This window comes from Bombus fervidus, chromosome 15, assembly GCF_041682495.2.
Source record: "Bombus fervidus isolate BK054 chromosome 15, iyBomFerv1, whole genome shotgun sequence".
Taxonomy (NCBI): domain Eukaryota; kingdom Metazoa; phylum Arthropoda; class Insecta; order Hymenoptera; family Apidae; genus Bombus; species Bombus fervidus.
Genome location: NC_091531.1, coordinates 6,669,775 through 6,691,270, shown reverse-complemented (window position 1 = coordinate 6,691,270; position 21,496 = coordinate 6,669,775). Strand labels below are relative to the sequence as shown.

Here is a 21,496-nt window from a genome sequence, read left to right as displayed (position 1 = left end):
TATTATACTATTTATATATAGTGCAATCTTAAAACGATTTTTCATGCAGTATTTGATTATCACAACGTTGCTACATTGTTCAAATTTTAGACTGATTATTAAACATCGTCACAAGTATATGACTTGCATGGTTCTTTTTTATAATAATACGCATTTTTTATAATAATACGCAATATTATTATAAAAGTTTAACAGAGAATGTTGCCCTTTAAAACGACAAATTACATCTAAAGAAGAGAGAGAGAGAGAGAGAAAGATAGCAGAAGCGGGACAGAATTAATTACACACTTTTTGATTACAATCCAATCTAAATGTTCAGGTGAACGTATTCCTTTTGGTCTCATCTTCGATGTATCTTCTTTTTTTTAACGTGTTAACGCACATAAAAGGCGAATGAAGAATAGTGTGGCATCTGTAAAGAATACATTGAGAGAAACTGATACACTTATTTAGTGTTTGAAGTTTGTTAAATAGGAGAATTTGAAAAAGTGTAGTATTGCGAAAAAAACAAAGCTGTGCTCAGATCAATTCACACATTGCTGATGAACCATCAATTCCCATAAGATTTCAAATATATATATATTCACTGTGTTATTAAACGTGGAGTGAATAATTCATCAACCAATTCCCAAGTTTTTTTATGTATATCAGGACTGCGTGATTACCGAATAGAAAGATAAAGAAAAAAGTGGAAGCACTTGCAATTTTATACGATGAAATTGAAGAAAGAAAATTCGTACGTTATGTTTGAAAAAATATCTAAAAGAGGAACGAAAGAAAAACGAGGCAATGCAATCCTCGTCGCTGCTAATTATAATTTTGTGTGCCTCAACGTCTTTTTTTAAAATAAAGCTAATTATGATTCTTAAACTACATTGAGAATATTCTATCTGTTTATTTATAATTATATTATATTATTGTTTGTATCATAATTATTTACTATAAAACATTAGTAAAAAAATAAAACGAATTTCTTTTCTGTATATAGATTAAAATATAATATATAAATATGTAATAATGTTATTATTATTATATAATAATTATTGTATATAATAATAATATTATTATAATGTAATGATTTATTAAACAATAATTTTATCGTATTTTATTATTTGTAGTTGAAAGTATTCAATACTTTGTAAAATGTATTTAACAATTAATTGTATCAATTTTATCGGTTCTTTCTATACATGGTATCTCCTTATTGAATTATTAATTAATGCGTAGCGTCTACTAAGTAAGTAAAATCGATATTACATACAAGAGTTGCATCAAACAATTACACTAAGTTGAAAATTAAATGATCTTTCGAGAGTCATCGATACTGGATCGTGTATCAGATTTAATTAGCGACTAAATTCGAGCGGAAAAGTCAACGCAGAAGCTTCACCTGATTCGAGTGTATACCGTACCCAAAGAATCCCTCTACGTACAGTTTTACATGCTTTCAGAAGAAGAGAGAGCCTAGGTGACACAGTTGCCAGGACGACAATCAAATCACAACAAAACATTTCTCCAGCTGCTCCCAAGTTTTGAGTAAGAACTAAAGGAAAAGGAGAAAAAGTTTGGTACATAATGAGGGAAAATACTAAATTCATTGTAATTGAGGTGAACAAGCTGCTGGGACGTAGTTACAGTGTCATTTATTTCAATTCCTTAAGCTCAGAGGAATTGGTTCAAGTAAGAATTTAACTGCTCAGAGGTCATACTGATTGACTCGATAAATTGAAGATCACAGGAAAAACATGTATTAAGTTTATCTGTGTTAAAATCAATATTAATTTCTATGCTACTTGATGGCTAGAAGGTAGTGTTTTAGTGTACTTGAGCGATTATGGAACTTACAGAAAGTTGATAGAGTTGATCAAGTTGACTTCAATCGATAGTTCAATTTGTTATTTGATTTCATGAGATTTCACTTTTCAATTAATTCAAACGATGTTATCAATGATTGGTTTGTTCATGCTAATTGCATTGTAGGTGTTGAAAGAAGTGTTGATTAAAATACAGGATCAGAATGTCGATGCCAGTGATACAAAGAATGAAACTCCTGAAGAGATCTCCATCTATATCCTGTCTATTCTCCGTATTCTTCATTATCAGCCTCAAACAGACCCTGTGACCTTTAGGCAAGAATCTTTATCTTTCATTTGGACAAAGTTCTTTAATCCTACTGTTCTCTTTGCTACTTCAAGTATCTTCTTTTAAAATTTCAAACTACATTCTACTACTATATACCACTGAAACCAAATCTTTAAATATTTTATATATATTTTAATAGCATTTTTTGAATTAGTATTAGAGCAATTTGAATTAGAGTTACTGGTATTTATTGAATTAGAATTTTCATTTTGGGAAAGTGTAAATCCAAGGAGAATAGCAGGGTTAAGACTTAATGTAGCTAATATTAAAGGACTATCTAGACTGTGAATATTTATGCAAATTTATATTTTTGGCTGATCACAGATTGATCATTTTTTATACGAATATAATTCATAGAATTGGAACCTGGATAGAGAATTATTGTACTCATTAAATATTATAATAGACTTGAAATAACATTATAATACTATACTTTGAATATTTTCTGTTTTCTTGCATACTACATACAATCTATTGTTATTTACATTTGCACCTTTAGATTTCTCATAAATGTATAAAAATTCGCAGTCTCACTCTTTATCATTTTGTCTTAGGAACTTTTTTTCTAAAAGACTACTTAAGTACTTCTATTTATGGTGGTTTCTTATATGTATATAGGCAGGGCTTGATTCGCGGAGATCCTGATATCATTCACCCCATCCTGATCTGGCTTCTGTCTAACGTAAACGTAGTTCGAAAGAGAGCTTACTTATCACGTTTTCTAGTGAAGGTATATTATATATTTATATACAAGGTGTACTAGAAAAATAACACGGCTGATTTTCTAAAAATATTTATAAATATCAAGTACAAACAAACTTTGTTTCCTTTAAAATAGAATCCTTAGCAAGTTAATGCATCGCCGAAGATGCTGTTCACATTCTTGAGAATTAAATAATCATAATATATATATAATATTATTATATAATATATACTATTCAAAATAGTCGTATATGCTAAAGCTAGTAAGTTATAATAGATACAAAAGCTAAAGTATGGCTTGTAAAGTTGAGTTTCGATGATTATTACCAGTTTCTAAGAAACTAGATCAGTCTTATTACCGTTTTGACACACCGTATGTGTGTGTGACTTTGTTTTCTTCAAATTATTTCCATCGAGTAATTTCATTATTATTAATTAGTTAGAGGTTCCTGCTGAGTATTTAGGCGATCCAGAAGTCTCCGCTTTGTACGAGCAATACACAAGTTTGATGGATAGATTCAAAGCAGCTCACAAGGAAAGGGAGATCGGGAGGAAGGTAAAGGATCTCGATGATTAAATCGCGGATGTTTATGCATCAATATATTTATGAAATTTAAAGTAAAATATCGAAAATAAAGCGATCGGTCTGATATATTCAGTAACAAATCTACATGTATGTATTTAAATTCCGTTTCTTTAATTGTATTAATAAATATATAATATAATATAAATATAAACAATTGTATAAACATGCGTAACATGTAACAATGATATTATATTTATTTCCCGTTGATGAAACATTTCTAAGATCTTCCTAATTTTTTCCCCACGAGTTTAGAATTTTGAAAATGCTAGCGAGCTCACTGCTGATTTAAAAACGATGGAGAAGGAGAAAGAAGTAAGAAAATACTTATTTGTAGATTTTTATTCGTTTATTTTTATTCTGGAAATTAATCTCAATTTTGTGTATTAATTTAGGCGGTAACTATACGTATAGAGAAAATGAGGACGAAAGCTGAAAGCGGAATATACTTGTTGGATGCTGCTCGAGCCTTGCGAGTAGAGAAAGACAAGGAACGCGATTTTGCTTTGCAAGAGGAGCAAGAAAAAGAAATAATATCCAGATTACAAGTAGAGACACTAAATAATTCAGATTTATAACAATATTTATAACTCGTATAATAAGATTATTTTATAATTCAGCAATGCTGTCTTACTAATCATAGTGTAATTAACAAGGAGATGATTTTGCATGAAAAACTAAGTCGAAGATATAGAATAAAATTTTTCCATATCAGACTTTATTTTCACGTAGGATCATTCGATGTACAATGATTAAAATTACGATAATTACACACGGAACACTGTCATTTAATATATTTAATGTAATTCTAATATACATTTTTAAATAACGTATAACAATTTTAGACTAACTTACAAAGATTGGAAAGAGAATTACAAATTCTGAAGAAAGACGAGAACGAAATTACTGTTCAATCGTTGTTACAACGTTTATCCGAGGTGATTACTGTTCAAACTATAGTCACGGATGAAAAGCTACCTGCGGAAATACACACGAGGAAAGATCACATAAAAGCTTTGAACGCGGTGAAACAGTATCCGAATTTGGGTCCGGATCAAATAACGACTTTACGAAATAAATTGGATAGTATAGGCAAAGAGATTCAGAATTTGATAGAGTTTAAGGTAAAATAATACACAATTCGTTTCACGGATAAATCTTTTATTTATCAATATATTTGTAATTTATAAAATTATAATTCTTATTCATTAAATTGAACAAAAGTAAAATTCATTTATTTCTAGCTATAAGTTATATTCATTAAAAAAATAAAATTTGTCTAGATCTCGAAAAGCAATATTGATAAGATCGAACCATTTCGACAACAAGCAGCTGCAGTTGCAAATATAAAAAGAAACATCCTTGAAAAATTAGAGAGGACGATGAGTTCTTTACAAGAGCTGCAAGTTAAATTAGAAGAGAAGCAGGAGCTGTCAAAAATGGTGGTAGAAGATGTTATTCCCAAAGGGGAGGAGCTAAAAAAGTATATAAATCGTTTAAAAACTAGAGGAACGCTTTATAAACATTGTAAGTCCGAATTGACGTGGCTTAATGCAGAAAACAGTGTTTTGCATCGAACAGCCGCCATATTGGAAAATCAGGTACGTCTTTTATCATACGATTTTTAAACAGAGATTTGGATAATAATTAGTGTAATATCTATTAGTGTATTAATATAATATTGATATTATTAGTATAATCAATGCAATCAGGCGAGAGAGAGATTGGAAACTGTAAAAAAAAATATTCCAGTCAATTTCACGGAGGAAAATGCATCCTCAATAAATCTTCAGTTGGGTCGGGATGTATCTGCTTTTAGAGCGAAATTGGTCCCATTAATAAATGGTAAGAAAAATATATATATATATGTATAACAAGATATAGTAGAAAAGAATATAAAATGTACTAAAAATAATGTATTCGAAAATGTTTAATATCGTAGAGGTGCAGAGTTTGAGACAAAAGTGTCGAGAATTCGAACAACAGCAGGAAAAAGCGAAGAAAGCTCACAACGAAGTAGAATCAAGCATGAGTAGCTCGATTAATAATTTACAATCTGAAGTGCAGAGTAGAAAGAACAAAATAGCGAAGGTAATCGGTTTTGTGTTTACTGTATTAAATATTACTTTATTATTTAATAAATATCAAATATTTATATCTTTATTTTCGCATAATTATCACATTGTTATTTAATTATTCTATAAATATTAAATACATGTAAAAGGATATTGAAGAGAAGGACAAACTGCAGAATCTAATAACTAAAATGAAGACTATGGAAGAAAGAATAAAACTAGACATAGAGGTTTGTTCGATTTTTTAGTTTTCCGTGCATGTTTCGTTATTTTTTATATTTGTAAGTATTATTGTATTATATAGGACCCAACAGTTTCTGATCCTGGTAAAAAGATCAAAGAGGAACTAAACTCTGCCATCCAGGCGGAAGAAACAAAGTTAAAAAATTTAACGACGGAAAAAGAATGTTTAAAAGAAACCACCGTGGTAAACGAAAAACAAACGCAGATGTGGAATGATGTATTATCGTAAGTAAAGTACATAGTGTATTTAAAAGATGACATGTAAAAACACATATCTTTTTTAGAGTGTTCAAATGTAAAATAAAATGTGCCGAGGAAAGTAAACAATCGAACGGTATCGTCGTACGACGAGGAGGAGCAGAAACGTTGGTTTTACAGTAATATGCATTCACGAAAAGATATTCAGTGAAATTGTCGGCATTAGAGATATGTATATCGAATTAACAAAACTTTAATCACGTAAAAAATACAATTTAAATTTACAGATTTTCGTGATCGATTCGGTAATTTAAAAATTAGATTGAAACAGTTACATATATTCAAAGTAGAATTGAAAGGTATATAACACTATATAACTTTCATTCAGTAACATTTTTTAACGTTAAATTTATAAAGACTAACAATTGATTAATTTGAAGAAAGTATACGCTAAAGTATTTAATATCACACTTCTACGAATATCTTGTTTCTGAAATATGTGTTCTAAATGTATTTCACGAAACAATATTATGCTATGCTTGTACATGTCTTGTATTAAAATACAACATTAAATATATCTTTTTACAATATGTGTTGAAAGAGCTGAATTTAATGAAGTTGTAGCCGAGAAATAATAAATGTTAAAATTTGTTCAATTTTAACAAAAATCTCATTCATACCTCAGTTGTTTTATTTGAAATTTATTCTTTTTCTTTTTTTTTTAATCAAGTTCATTTTTACTCAGCTCTAATTATACCTACTAAGGAATTCAGGTTCTTTTACAGTTCGAATATGATTAGTTCAATCATTAATATTAAGTGATATGTCATCGAGATCTATGTGTGAACGTGTACTAGTCAATTATTACAATGTCTAAGATATAAAATGCGCATTTTTGTCCGAAGGGAAAATCGTACATCTCCTTCGGTATAGATATATAAAAGATAGTTTCTTTGAAAAAATAATATTTCAGTTGTTCGAGTCAATGTTCTACTTGGTATCTATCATAATTAGAATAAATGTAATACTATTGTCTAATACCTATAATAATAATGGTAAATGCAATAGTAAAATAATATATGATATATTATATTCTTACGTGAAGTTTCCAGTTTTAGTAGTAGAAATTCAACTACAAGAATAATTGCTAAAGGTTTTTAAAATCCTCAAACAATTTTCTTCTTTCTCTTTTATATTATTATTCGAAACGAGAGAACAGTACCAAAACATCTAGAATTTCATTATTCACTTTAGTAAAAGTAAGTCGTTCTATCTGAACACTTTTAACTAACATTCAACTATTCATGAGATATTTAGCATTTTTACTCACTACTGTACAAAGAAATACATTTTGGTTCGTAATATGTATGTATCACGAGATGATATACAAACTGCGCGTGTCAACATTTCTGCGAATATTTTAATCGAGAAGTTCGTTTCGAGTTGACAATTATATAGAAATACTGAAATCTTTCGTCTCTATTAATATTCAACGTTCATAACGGTATAAACGAACGTGAAAGTCTGAGTAAACATTATACGTTGAGCATATATATAGTATTAATTGGAGTAAAAAGAATTCTTGCGATCACGAAGAGCATCCTAATTGTTTCTAAATAACATTATACGATTATACTTAATAATTCACAGCATTTCAAGTATATATGTATATCTTTCTTTCGATTCGACGTTCACGTCGGAGAGAAAGGGAATGAATAACGTCCATCAGACGATCGTTAAATGCAATAAATATCGACTACAATGAATCATTGAATGATCAGGTAAAAATCCTTGCCTTAGGAAAGTGGCAGTGTTTATGACTTCTAGATTTACAATTATCATAAATCCTTTAACGAGGTGCATCGTACCTATTTCAAAACAACGATTACGCTAAACTGATCTATGTGGTCTCTAGTCGTAATATACTGCTCAAAATAGCTAGATTACTATCTATATATATATCGACAGCTATCAACGTTATGGAAACTGAACTTTCCTAATATCTTATAGTATTTTCATTCGTGCCTATGTTTCGAATTATTTCGAGCAGTATAATGTAATTCGCAATATTTATAGTCTATAAACTGAAGAGAAGATTCTCTCTTAACCCTTGATCAAGACTGTGTCAGTTTTATCGTTGCTAACATTATTATTATTGTTGTTGTTGCTATTTTTAGAACCAACTGCGCTCAAAGCTATTCCCAATTGAGCCGCATAGTAGGTTAACATTATAGAAACCTGAAAAATACTTTGACCAGTTAACAAAAAAAGGACAATAAAGAAAATCGTATTGAAAATATGTATAAAGATATTATGTATCAAAATCATTATACCTGAGAATAAGGTAGTGGAGTATGAAAATAGTGAAATCCGAGCAGCGTATCAGATATGAGGAAACATATACTGCCAATGCAACTGCATAATTTAGTCCACGTCCATAGCTCCTGACGAAGAAATACGATTTATTCAATAGATCGTGTATGATGAAAATAGTGACTGTGTACTTTCCAGCACAGTGCTTTCCAGTCGTATTATTTTTGCTCGGAAAATTGGTAACGAAAGTTAAGGAAGATTTATCTAGAATTCGGATTTTCGTAATCTGTAATTTTACGAGTCCTTTCTTGGCAAATTTCTCGTCTTTCTCGGTAATGAATTCCTTCGAATAACTTTTAAATCATAAATAAACTACGGATATATTTATGCAAATTCATGCTTTTATAAATATAGTTAAAAAAAATGGGATTAGATTTGTTTTACTAAACATTAAACCGCTACTATATTTTGGATATTTTATATACATATATCTTTGTATAATATGTAATAAATATATAAAAATCTGCAGTCCAATAAATAGTAACAGTTAATCAGTTTAGCTACATGTGTTGGATAGAAATTCATAATAAGAACGTTACGAACTTCTCGAACGATCCAATATAATCTTTTTATGAATGGATACATCTCCTTTAATCTGGATAATTGAATAAAAGTCTTCTTAAATTATAATTTATTTATAACACGCAGCCTCCTCCCTTTCGACGTGATGAACAAGGAAGCATAGTACGTGGATGCACGTGGTCAAGGTGTAGGCCATCTCCTACCCATCTTGTTTTTACATGACTCGTTCGTTTCACCCTTTAGTTGGATCAGTGGATCGTGTTACATTGAACGTAACAAAACATGTAACTCAATTTATCTACAGCTAATCTAATTATCTGCTAGATAAAAGGCAGGAAGTAAGCCAAACGATCCATGAAAATTCCAAAAGACTGGAAAACACCGTGTGTAAACAAAACGAAACTTTTCATTTTGTTTTCTACTTTTCTCTGTACTTTGTAAAATTGCACTCTAGAGATTGCCCTCCACGCCATGGTGGTTAGTAACACCGTGTAAACAGGGACCCCAAACACCAGAATTCCATTCAGACCAGGCATTAAAGCGTATATGACTGAAAAATACGATTTTTTTTTTTTTTATTTTTCCAAAAGCTTGTTTAATTTTTGTATATATAGGATGTCTCGATAATCATGGTGCAATCGACAGGAGACTTTTCATACAACAAATTTGAAAATGGTTATTGAGACACCATATTCAATCAGTATGTTTCTTTTTATAATCAGGACGGAGGATTATTCGTAGACTGCGGATTTTTATGCAAACTGGTTTTACAAACTCAATTAAACAAATGGAATCTAAAAATAAGTAGAAATTTCTTTCATTCGTTACATATTACGATAAGTCCTATACATTGGATATTTCCTATATCTTTTGCAATTCTAAAATCCTTATAAATGCATAAAAATTCGCAATCTGATTATTCTTGACTTACCTAGCGAACACAACGCGTATAAAATTGTACCTAACATTATGTTAAGCGGTATAAAACCGAATGCACTGATGTACATGATTTGGGCCAGAGCAAACATGCACATCCCTGGCGTGAAACAACTAGGCCAAACCAATAGCGCATCTCCTATGCAACTGAATATCAACCCTGTCAATATTCGTCTGGAGAATCTGTATCTGAAAAATAAGACCATCAATCGTAAGTGTCTCTGTCGGAATATTCAATTTTCAAAACTAAATAGAATAGCGATGTTTAATGTTAAAACAGAAATAGCAATAACAGTAATACCAGAACTACCGATTTTACTTAATTTTTCTTAAAAATTGTATGGCAAATTTTATTAAAAATTGTATTAAAAATCTTTAGAATTACAATGGTGCATTCTTTGGGAATTTTCCTGAGATTTTTTAAAGATTTATGGATAAATATAAACTATACCTTGTATAAGTTATAGTTCATAGGTAGTTCCAATATTAAATAGGTTCCATGATAGCTTTATTCATAAATATTTATTATCAGCTATACGTATCAACACTAATCGACAAATACATTTCGCCAAAGACATTACTTCTATCATGGCAGAAATGGGCATATATATTTTATTTAACAAATAAATTTTACATAATACGACAACATTATATGTTAATAAAATTATTCGTTATTTATCATTTTATAAATATTCGAAATGATAAATAATTCTATTATAAATAATTAATGAAAGTGAAAATTTCAGATGATTATTGCCCAGTTCTGATCCAAGATTCCAAGCAAACAGAAGCACAGAGAAGCAGTGAAGAAATATTCTAGCTTACACTTACATTTTCAGGTGACTTTTTCGGTCGTAATATTTTTCGATCAATGTTCATCTTTTATAAAGCGATATAATTTTTTTTTTTTTTTTTTTTTGTTTAAAATATTACAGAAATATCGTTAATATATATACATATATATATATATATATATTGCCGGCTGTCGAAACGTAATAGCGAACATTTCGTACGTTACATAGGAAGAAGAGCAATCATCGGTATGTACGTCACAAGGCCGACGCAGAACGTTATATTCTGCCTCGTAATAAATCGATCCTCTTCTTTGTTTCCAATGGAAAATTGCTCTTACGAGATCAATCGAGAATTTCGCGCGATCTGTGAAGTGCGAAAATCGTTAAAAAGAACAAACTTGGCGGGACGTTTAAAAATATGTGCGTTACCGATTAGGGAAAAAAAGTGACCTGAAAATAAGCATGTAAGCGAGATCGTATAATAAATGGCTAGCACCTACGAGTAGCCACGGAAATGTAACATTGACTCGATTAACTCGTATCTTCCGCTCAGTTAAACGCTTGCTCGTTACAAGTATCATTTTGTAGATATAATATGACATATGTATAATAACTCACAGAACTATTCAAATATCTATAAATATTCTGTATGGAAATATTATGCGTGTTATATATTACACACATTTTCTAAATATTTTCAAATTTTATTACCACCATAATGAGTCGTAGCTACCATGATTATATTGGTAAAATTTCAGACGAATTTAAAAATATACATGGAAGCTACATTTACATATATTTAGTGCAAATATAAAATATCTTGTAACTATTATACTATATACTACATATTTATGCAGACAAAAGAGCATTAAGTCAGAATTATTAGTTTTGCAAAGAACTACTAATAATATTTAAAGTACGATGTAAGATCAACTGTTAGAATATGTTTCATCCCATTGCACTTACAAAACATTTGTTATGTTCATTTAGATTTAGAAACATTTTTCTTCCTTCGAGATTGACGATCTATGTTATTTTGACCAAAATCTTCAGTTTCACTTATATTTATTTGATCAACCAGTATCTGGCACAATTGAGTTTTACAAAAATGATTCGAATTAACCACAGACCACGAATAAAGGACATACTTATTCTGGTTTGACTAAAATTTAACTTGTATCTTTTTGTTTGTTCACCCATCATTGATATATATATTTTTTCAGATTGGTTTTTTATCGATATAATCATGATAGTCGTGTCATACTAATATATACATAAACATTGCTCATGTTAAATTTTGAAGTGCTTTAATGAGTCACTGTAAACGACAACAACTACGTTGCCCTCGTTAGGTTGATAATAAAAACGGAAACACGGAGGTCGATAAATTACTCCCGGTTAATACTTTTCGATTTTATCGTCAAAATGCATGGGGCGCTAGTGACACTACTGGTGCGATTTCTCATTTCCATTTCGTTTTCTTTACTTTTTTTCAAATTTTTCAATATTCGTATATTAATTTGAAATAAAAAAATTGAAACAACCATTTAATAGAGTGTTGTTGAGTTGCAGAACAAGAGGCGTGAAACAAAAAGGATCGGCACATGCAAAATTCTGTCGCACTTACTCCTGCGATAAACTAATTCCATGTAGAAGAACAAAGACGATAAGACTTATAATTGGCAAACACTTGAAACATGCCGTCAGCAGGGACGGCTGCTCGGCCAGTAATATAAAATACACGGACACGCTTTTAAAGAATGGGACTAGCTTTGGGCCGACACTTTTTAACTGGAACAGACAAAACATGAAATCGGAATCAAATGGCCGACCGTGAACGTGACTGACACCTTCTTAACCGAAACGCTACTGTGCTAACAATAACGATCTTTTCTTAACACGTTCACTGACACACAAACTTTCTATATTTTTAAAATATGCACAATTGCGCATAATTTAATCTGTCATTCACATTGTTGAAAATTGCTTGGTGCAGAAAATTTATCTTTTTTTTAATCATGTTAAACAATTTGATGATCACTGTGGCAGTAAACGTGTTAACCCATTTGAATGCTCTCGTTATCGACTACTAATCTTTTCTTTTTATTTTACTTTTAATTCCTCTTAATTGTTCTTATTATTTTTATTTTTAGAATTGCGGATTTTTATGTGTTTATAGGAAATACGAAAATGCAAAATAATTTACAAAAATTAAAAAATATTCAGGTATGGGAGTTTCTATAATATTTAATAGGTAAAACAATTTTCAATCTAGGTTCCATTTTTTAAATTATATGTGTAATATTATACTAAATATTATGTTCATAAAGATATGAATTTGCATAAAAATCCGTAACCTACGTATTTTACTTTTGTACGATTTTACTATATAACGTCTAACAAAAAATTAATGAATTTTAATTAATTTAAATCTTTCTTTCTTTTCTTTGTTTCCCTTCGATATTAAGTATCTTACAGTTAGTTTTATTTTACGACATAATTAACATATATTTTCATAAACATAACTTATTTCGCAAGATAGTTATATATATTAAATTTTTCCGAAACGCATGCGGTGCGTCATCGATTTTATATGTTGTATGTATAAATTACGCTTAATATGACATATTTATTATTTTACACATTGAACCAGTCTCAGCAAACAAAGTGTTAGGGAAGGATAATTTTGTTAATGCGTCCAATTGTAAGTTATTTATGCGTGTGTAATGGATGTTTGTTATTATAAAAAAGTTTAAGAAGATATGTCAAATGTTTGAAAAGAAAAGTTAATTGTTTTAAAATACACATATCTTGTATGGGGCACAAAGAATGAAAGAAAGGAAAGATAAACAGATACAAAAGATAAGATAATAGAATAGCACATTATGATAATGTAAAAACATAATGGTTTTGTTAATTGTTGTTCTATACCCTTGTGCAATCATAATCATTTGTTTGTTTAAAATTCATGAAAGACAAACTAGATTATCATGATAGAGATAAACTAAAGAATAGTTCTATGTACTTTAAACTTGGTATTATATGCAAATAGTTGGAAATTATAAAAATTCCAATGATATAATTCCAATAAAACAGTCAATTTAAATGATAATTTGAATGGAATGGAGAATTGGAAGGAATTAATTTTCAAGGACTGATTTTATTCTTTGTCTGGAACAAAAATATATTTCAGTAAAACATTACATATACTATATAACGTTACTTTATAATGTTAATTGATCAATTATAGAATCAGTGGAAGATTGCAGAGTAACATAGTCAGGATAGTTAAAGAGTATTCAGTGGCACTTAATTTTCATATCAATAAGAGCAAATTTAATTCATATAGTTGCAACAATACATACTTTACTAATTAGATTATACGGTATATCGTGTTAAGGCTAAATATTTAAAACGTCGTACTTCCTATAACAAGAAACTGACAACGAAAAGTAATAGATCGATTTGAAACGAAGAAAAACGATCGAATCCTTTATGTTCTTATTGCCAGCTGGCGGAAATAAACGTAAAAACAAACTGACTCAGGCAATACTACCAACATTAGTTATTAATAGCCCGTAAACAAAAACGAAAGTCAGTCAGCGCTGGACGCAAAAAAGGTAGCGCTTGTTCAAAACAAAGAGAACAGCTGTTCAATGGAATGTTCTTTTGTAATTTTTGAGTTTCTGTATTTTACTATAATAAAAAGAAGGAGAATCTTTTGAGGTCTTTGTTCTACGAAGGAGAAAATAACGAACCTGCATCTGAGAACTGTCAAGATGTGGATAACAAGAAAAATGTATAAATTCAACAAAGACTGTTGGAAAGATTATTTGGAATTGAAAAATCAATAAGAAGAAATATTGCTTACCACTTGTGCAGGAGATGACATTTTCGATTAAACCGTAATTTTTCGATCTGAATAATGACATGCACCTACATACACGGTATTTTCCACTGAACTGTCAGTTACCATACAATTGCTACAGTAGACTGTTCCCCCAACTGCTGCATTATTTCTCTCCGCGTGAACAACATCGTTTCCTATTGGTTGATCTTGTAACAATAGCTTACGGTGACCAATAAAGGTTAGGTCCTTTTCTTTTAACCCTAGAACAGACACGTTTCTAACACTGTCATGCCGCGGGCAATATGAAGATACGTCAAGCAGATGGAGTTTTTTGTAATCTCACAGTGGCTCAGTAAAGTATGTAAACATTTATATAAACCTTTTGCGAATATAATCATGAATATATTTCTTCAGTGTACAGTGGCTCACGAAAGTGCTCAAACACTTTTAAAGACATTTTATGCGTATATTATAAAAAACAATTTGAAATTTCATTACTATAACGAAACACCACTATCGCAATTATATTGGTAAAGTTTGAATCGAATCTAACAATGTACATACTAGGTTAATTCATATGACATGTCTTTTTTCGAGTTAGATTTTAACCTTACGTCGTAATTTTTCTAGAACATCATACATCTAACTATAGTAATTTCTACATGATTTAGTTTATGGAACTGATCAATGTGGCATTTGTATTGTTCAAATACTACTCTTAATTTGCATATTAAAGAGGAATAACAAAAAAACGCCGAAAATTGTCTCATCATAATGCTAATAAAATTTCAAAATGTTTTACATAACACTTGATATCTCATACATACCCTACTAAATATACTAAAGTGTTCAAATTTTCATAAATCACAAAGTTTTCTCTTTTACTAAATCTTGCATATTAATACTTGAAGATTAAAATAAATTTTAATAAATCAAATGAATTAGTATATAATAAAAACTAACGAATAACGTGCTTCTTTCGTAATTTAAAATGTATCGATTCAGCCAAGATGACGTAACTCTCGATTGCACTGTTTGAAAACTTTCGACCTTGCATGATAATAAATATATGTATTATCAAAAATTGGTATTAAGAAAGATATTTACATATAAATATATATTTATTTATATCTAAGTATCGTCTTCTGAATCCAATTAAAGCGATTCTTAATAAATTACATGAAATATATAGAAATTAAAGAACAATCAAATTAAAGTCTTTTTGTAATTTGAAATATATCGAATCGATCCAGATGGCGTGAATTTCGATATTTTATCGTTACAAAGTTTTAAGTTTTGTGTAATTCGATAATAAATGTATTATGGAGGACGATTCAATTTTCCCATTCGATTTAATTAAATGGAAGGAAATAATTTATTTTAAGGTTATCGAATATAAAAGTGTTACGACTACTTATAAATTATATTTGATAAAATACTTTATTATTATGCCTGACTGGAATACAATAAATGTGCAATAGTTGAAGCACAGTAATACTAGTAATTGTTACAAGAAAATTGAAATGAAGAAAGGTTTATTCTAGACTGTTTGCTTAGTTTTGCGCTTTCTTCATCAATGCTTCCACAAGAGCATCTCATTTTTCTGGTTGATTCGTGTGAAACCAGTCCACCAGTATTTTTTGAGCGATTTTTCTGAACCTCAGTACATCTCTTATAGTTTATTGCTAGTGCTTCCAGTACTTGTTCTAAAAATTAACCCAAGTACACCTTTCCTGATATTTTTAAAAATAATTTTCAACATTGATATAATTTCTAACTAAATTATCAAAATTATTTCCCCTTTATTTAGAGTCTGGAATAGCTAGTTTTTGTTCTATTTGGATAAAAAGATACCACATGCGTGCTATCATTAGGTTTTCACGGATAAAATCAGAATTTCCCAAATTTGGCGAATGATATGTGAAAAGTGCTTTATAGCAATATAATACCTATAAGTAAAGTAAATCTTTTATTAATGACTTTCATATTTATTAGCAACCTGTATCAAATATAGTTAGCGGAATGATAGCACAGTTCCAAAGTTACAATATTCGTTATCTATTAAATCGAACGAAAGATAGAATGCAATTTATTATTTAATAATGCGTCGATCCGATCTTATCTTCTGCTATCTATAACATCCGTTTTGACAACGAATGATACAGTTTTCAAATATAACCCTGTGAATATATTGTTCCATTCTTCCTCAAGGCACTTTTGATATAATAATAAAAAATCGAGGTCATCTGGATCATGTAAGTTAAATTTCTTTTCGTCTGTGAATATAACTTTTCTCTACTTATTCTCCTTATTATAGATTATTATATTCTACTTATTATAGAGTATATGACTATACTGCACAAAAAAATAAGATGAACTTCCTCGTTTATAATTTAATATATAATTGAATTTTTAAATGAATATTTTGTTACGATAACTTAATAATCTTGTGGAACATAAAAAATTTAAGTAATTAGTGTCTCATTTCAAGTAATAATGGGTTAATGATATGTGAATGATATGTAAATAAATTACATAATAATAACTATTATTGCCAAATATTTGAATAAAACGAGAAAATATTTTAGTATTTTAATTTTTAATAATTATTATTAAATATAAAAATTTAATCTTTAGATTAAAAGATATTTACTAGATTGTGCGGTTTTTTATAGAGTCAAGTATATTCACGATTAAATAAAAATTGAAAAATCAAAATAGTTCTAAATTATTGATAGCGTGAGTAAAACTACGTGTATGATGTTTTTCAAGAAATAATTAAGATTGAAATATTACTTAGAGGTTGAGGAAATATATTCTTTAGTCAAGTTTAATTGTATTCGATCAATTTTCAAATTCAATTTTCTGGAAAAAAAAAGATTAAATGAAAGAAGAAAAAAGTATCATATGAAAACACGTTACTCTACATTTTTGCCTTGTCGATCGTATCATGATTATTGGGACATCTTGTATAGCTTCACTCAACTCCGTTGAACATCTCGGCGTTTTATCAAATTTGGGAATGCGAAGAATGAAATATCATGGTTTATGACTGAAAATATCTTTTTTGCGATTACTCGGGTATTGTATGGAAATATCCAAGTGGACGTTTGTTCAACGTTCCTTTTCTGTTAAAATTTCCGTTTACAAAGATATGGTATTACGTAGTTTAAACGCGTGAATCTAACCTAATATAGTACTGGAAAACATCTCTTGTGTCTGTCAGTATAATGTTGTTGCGAACGTACAAGTGGGGATTAAACTGCCAATTTAAACAGCTTGCTCGTAATTTTGGAATATTAAAGGTAATCTCATTTCTTAAAACATTATTCCTAAAATCTATCTTTGCAATCTTTTGCAATATAACCAGAATTTTATTTAAAGCATCAACCAGCTCTTGGATTTGAACATCATGTTGCTAAACTGCCGATAATACAACATGTTAGATGTAAATCTAACACTCCGATGAACACCATTATACTATTTGTTCCACAACAAGAGGTTTATAATCATTTCTATTATTCTTTGACCAACTGAGAGTTCATTTCAAATTTCTTTCAATAAATCCTTCTAGGCATGGATTGTCGAAAGAATGGGAAAGTTTCATAGGATTCTAAACCCAGGCTTAAACATTCTTACACCAATAATTGATAGAATTAAATATGTTCAGTGTCTCAAAGAAATAGCTATAGAAATACCTCAACAAAGTGCTGTTACCTCAGGTACATTTAATTATATGTTTAAATATTACAGATATAAATATGGTATTAATTATATTGTTCTTTTATTGTAGATAATGTAACATTAAATATTGATGGTGTGTTATACTTAAGAGTTGTTAATCCATTTCTGGCTTCATATGGTGTTGATGATCCTGAGTTTGCCGTAGTTCAAATAGCTCAAACTACAATGCGATCTGAGCTAGGAAAAATATCTTTGGATAATGTGTTCAGAGAAAGAGAAGGGCTCAATGTTTCTATTGTTGAGAGTATAAATAAAGCAAGTGAAGCTTGGGGAATAGCTTGTCTAAGATATGAAATACGTAAGGCTAATTGAAGAAACTTTTTCATTTGACATAAAAAATTATTGTCATTTGAATTTCTTGTAACAGGTGACATAAGACTACCTCAGAGAGTACAAGAAGCAATGCAAATGCAAGTGGAAGCAGAACGCAAGAAGAGAGCTGCAGTTTTAGAATCAGAAGGAACTAGAGAAGCAGAAATAAATATAGCAGAAGGAAAACGTTTAGCGCAGATTCTAGCATCCGGTAATTGTAATCGTGTTTTTAGTCAACAATCTATTATGTTTAAAAAATTATAAATAACTTACACGATACCATAACAGAGGCTATAAGACAAGAAGAAATAAATAAGGCGACTGGTACTGCACAAGCTTTAGTGGCCATCGCGGAAGCACGTGCAAAGAGTTTAAAACTTGTGGCAAATGCTCTCAATATAACAGACGCAAAAAATGCAGCGGCATATAGTATAGCAGAACAGTATGTCAAAGCATTCAACAAATTGGCAAAGGTCAACAATACTTTGATCTTGCCCAGTAATGTTTCTGATGTGTCTTCCTTAGTAACACAAGTATGTCACCCAAAAATTTGTCCCTGTGTACTACTTTGCAGATTGTATATTGTTGTATATGATTACTTCATCTTCTAGGCAATGACGATTTATAAACAAGTTATGTCACAGCCTACTTTAGATAATCCTGATGCAAAAGAGAACAAAGATGCTCTCAGTGTTGATGACTCAGACGAATCTTTCGAATATTTCAGTGACAAAGAAGAAGCAGAGAAGCACAGAAGCAGCAAAAGAAAGCAAAATCCTAAAGTATTGTAAAATATTTATACATAATATAAATATATTTTGATTTTTATTATCTATCTTTTGCAGTTCTGTCCTTATAGAGTTGGGGAGAAATGATTAATTAAGAGTCAATAATAACAAAACAATTTTATGCAAAGATTCATAAGTTAAAATAGTTACAAGAATAATTAGTTTTTTAAATGTGCAGTAGTGTAATGATTGATAAATTACTCTGAGTTTCTATGATTCTTTTACTTTCTTTTCTTTGTGTGAACTGAGACTGTAGGTACTGGAACAGCATATGTTTCTTGAGAAATTCGATTGATATAGTATAATGCAATCATAGAAAAGAGGAAGCAGGTTGTAATTGCCACACGATGTACTAGACCTGATGCAATTAAACTGATTATCAATGAAAAGATAACTGTAACAAGAAAATTTGATTATTATCTTGAATTAGTGATATTTGACTTTTTAATGTCAACATCAAGTAACATACCTTCAGGAAACAATTTTTGTTGAAAAGATTTGCCAAATATCGTTGCTTCCAAGTTTCCTATTGCAGTTAATACACACAAAAACAATATAGATCCAATATATCCTCCCAATATTGTATAAACCTGTGACGATGCCAGGGGAACTTTATATATTTGCATTCCCGAAAATACGAGAACTGTTAAAATAGATGACAACACAAACGATACTCCGCTACTAACAGCTGAAAAATAAAAGAAAACATATTGTTTCCATATTTCATTTACTTAAATCGTTATTTTGAAGAAAATTAATTTACATTAGAAGAATTGGCATACGAATGTAACTATAATATTAACTAATCAGAAAGTCTAGTATACTATTTCTCTTAATATTTCTACATATCTTATCAATATATTACGCAAAAAAGATTTCTATAAATGTTTTGAAGTACGGTGCTTTATAAATTTATACGTACGCATTTTTAAAGAAAATTTTTGTGGTTAGAACCGGTTCGAATTGATTCGTGGATCTTTCAGTTTTCAGCCCAATGCTATGTTGTCACTTTGTCACAATGTGCCCGGACATACCAACGTTAGTTGCATTAAAGTCCCTCAAATTTAAAATTTAATTAAATTAAGAAGCGTTGAACAAGCTAAGACAGAGGCTAGGACAATAATTAAGAATCCGTATTTTCTGTAGCTATAGATTTCTTAATTTATAATTTGTATAATTGCATATTAATAATAGATTTTTAAGGAAAGTTATTTTAAATATTATTATTATTTAATAATTTAGGATTATGAAATTAAATGTTCAAAATATGTGTACATAAGTCGTGTGAAAAATTCTGAAAAAATTCATTGGGATATTTTCAAATATCTATTTTCCAGATAAATCATCATTTATTTAAAAATTTTGCTGTGGTCGTGAAAAATTATGGTAGTGTAGTATTAAATCGTCTAGTGACATTTTCTCTCTAGGACGTGTAGAATTTCTCTCGCATATTTAAATGTTTAGTTTGCTAAAATGCATCATCAAATTATACAGATGTAAAGATTGTCGAACCATTTAGAACAAAGGACAATATTATTGCTATCTAATCATTGACATGATATACATTAGATGGTTTACTTGGCAAGAAATATGCGTGCGCAGGGATTGAAGCGTTGTTATCGATTTTGAACTTGTTACGGAGACTCCCTTTTCGATCGATATTTTAATTAACAATTCTTTTACTATTCTTTCTTTATCGTCCTTGTAAAATTCTGCAACTATTTCCAAATAAGAATAACACCTCTCATTTTACATATAACTGTCACCAAAATAATGTATCATTCAAATTATACAATATTAAAAATAATAAAATTGATCGAGAAAATAAATCAACCATAATATTCTATAAATATCTAAAATATTTAACATTCAAGTTAAAGATATCTGTTTATTAAAGTTTCGTACCATAGCACTCCCTCATTAAGTGACCAGAATCCTGCCTTGTAAACTGACTACTACTATCCCTACCACTTGTTCGCAGTTTTTTCCAATTCTCTCATCATTAATCCCGACAATCAACTTATACATAGATTTATATCGGATATTTTAAATAAGATATCTGAAATCAGATACTTTTATCTTTTTATCAATTTTATGTTGATGTAGAATCTCGTAAACTATTGTTACAATGAATGTATGCTCTGAACGAATGAAATATTTAAGGTTATAATTAGAATGGATGCGTTAAAATCGGTTAAAAATACATAATTTTTTTTAAAGAATTGTGTTTTGGC

The 21,496-nt window shown here is 29.6% G+C and overlaps 4 protein-coding genes across 9 annotated transcripts; 2 read left to right on the top strand and 2 right to left on the bottom strand.

Annotated features, from left to right (window-relative positions):
- Window positions 1–1,015: 1,015 nt before the first annotated feature.
- LOC139994880 (intraflagellar transport protein 81 homolog) lies at window positions 1,016–6,622 on the top strand. The gene is made up of 13 exons (XM_072017920.1): window positions 1,016–1,680; window positions 1,981–2,129; window positions 2,761–2,872; window positions 3,284–3,400; window positions 3,683–3,742; window positions 3,823–3,975; window positions 4,273–4,551; window positions 4,711–5,028; window positions 5,122–5,272; window positions 5,370–5,518; window positions 5,652–5,732; window positions 5,807–5,970; window positions 6,030–6,622. The coding sequence occupies exons 1-13, from the start codon at window positions 1,576–1,578 to the stop codon at window positions 6,124–6,126; spliced, it is 1,935 nt and encodes a 644-aa protein (XP_071874021.1). The 5' UTR covers window positions 1,016–1,575; the 3' UTR covers window positions 6,127–6,622.
- LOC139994903 (lysoplasmalogenase TMEM86A) lies at window positions 6,179–14,601 on the bottom strand. 5 transcript variants are annotated; one of them, XM_072017963.1, is made up of 6 exons: window positions 14,440–14,601; window positions 10,788–10,932; window positions 9,770–9,963; window positions 9,261–9,388; window positions 8,277–8,387; window positions 6,179–8,181 (listed from the first exon to the last, which is right to left on the bottom strand). In XM_072017963.1, the coding sequence occupies exons 1-6, from the start codon at window positions 14,498–14,500 to the stop codon at window positions 8,047–8,049; spliced, it is 774 nt and encodes a 257-aa protein (XP_071874064.1). In that variant the 5' UTR covers window positions 14,501–14,601; the 3' UTR covers window positions 6,179–8,046. The 5 variants fall into 5 exon arrangements, with proteins under 5 accessions (XP_071874064.1, XP_071874065.1, XP_071874066.1 ...); XM_072017964.1 differs by having other exon boundaries at window positions 9,273–9,388; window positions 14,440–14,597; XM_072017965.1 differs by lacking the exon at window positions 10,788–10,932 and adding an exon at window positions 12,196–12,359 and having other exon boundaries at window positions 14,440–14,587.
- Window positions 14,602–16,549: 1,948 nt separating this feature from the next.
- Stoml2 (stomatin like 2) lies at window positions 16,550–19,670 on the top strand. 2 transcript variants are annotated; one of them, XM_072017948.1, is made up of 9 exons: window positions 16,550–16,673; window positions 17,394–17,723; window positions 17,803–17,919; window positions 17,993–18,140; window positions 18,212–18,460; window positions 18,530–18,685; window positions 18,763–19,007; window positions 19,086–19,256; window positions 19,320–19,670. In XM_072017948.1, the coding sequence occupies exons 2-9, from the start codon at window positions 17,649–17,651 to the stop codon at window positions 19,347–19,349; spliced, it is 1,191 nt and encodes a 396-aa protein (XP_071874049.1). In that variant the 5' UTR covers window positions 16,550–16,673; window positions 17,394–17,648; the 3' UTR covers window positions 19,350–19,670. The 2 variants fall into 2 exon arrangements, with proteins under 2 accessions (XP_071874049.1, XP_071874048.1); XM_072017947.1 differs by lacking the exon at window positions 16,550–16,673 and having other exon boundaries at window positions 17,224–17,723.
- LOC139994909 (protein KRTCAP2 homolog) lies at window positions 19,361–20,338 on the bottom strand. Its single transcript, XM_072017974.1, has 3 exons — window positions 20,185–20,338; window positions 19,732–19,950; window positions 19,361–19,656 (listed from the first exon to the last, which is right to left on the bottom strand). Exons 1-3 carry the CDS (start codon window positions 20,186–20,188, stop codon window positions 19,484–19,486), a joined length of 396 nt encoding a protein of 131 aa, XP_071874075.1. The 5' UTR covers window positions 20,189–20,338; the 3' UTR covers window positions 19,361–19,483.
- Window positions 20,339–21,496: the final 1,158 nt, after the last annotated feature.

Bases quoted from the DNA above. Each gene is read 5' to 3' on its own strand.
- LOC139994880 (XM_072017920.1), top strand. From the start codon at position 1,576: ATGAGGGAAAATACTAAATTCATTGTAATTGAGGTGAACAAGCTGCTG. The intron at 5,273-5,369 runs GTAAGAAAAATA...TTAATATCGTAG, and splicing joins ATTGGTCCCATTAATAAATG to AGGTGCAGAGTTTGAGACAA. The intron at 5,519-5,651 runs GTAATCGGTTTT...TACATGTAAAAG, and splicing joins GAAAGAACAAAATAGCGAAG to GATATTGAAGAGAAGGACAA.
- LOC139994903 (XM_072017963.1), bottom strand. From the start codon at position 14,500: ATGTCATTATTCAGATCGAAAAATTACGGTTTAATCGAAAATGTCATC. The intron at 9,964-10,787 runs GTACGAAATGTT...CTTATTTTTCAG, and splicing joins TGCTCTTCTTCCTATGTAAC to ATACAGATTCTCCAGACGAA. The intron at 8,182-8,276 runs GTATAATGATTT...AGTATTTTTCAG, and splicing joins CTCCACTACCTTATTCTCAG to GTTTCTATAATGTTAACCTA.
- LOC139994909 (XM_072017974.1), bottom strand. The intron at 19,657-19,731 runs GTATGTTACTTG...TTCTTGTTACAG, and splicing joins ACAAAAATTGTTTCCTGAAG to TTATCTTTTCATTGATAATC.
- Stoml2 (XM_072017948.1), top strand. From the start codon at position 17,649: ATGTTGTTGCGAACGTACAAGTGGGGATTAAACTGCCAATTTAAACAG. The intron at 18,141-18,211 runs GTACATTTAATT...CTTTTATTGTAG, and splicing joins ACAAAGTGCTGTTACCTCAG to ATAATGTAACATTAAATATT. The intron at 19,008-19,085 runs GTATGTCACCCA...TTCATCTTCTAG, and splicing joins TGTCTTCCTTAGTAACACAA to GCAATGACGATTTATAAACA.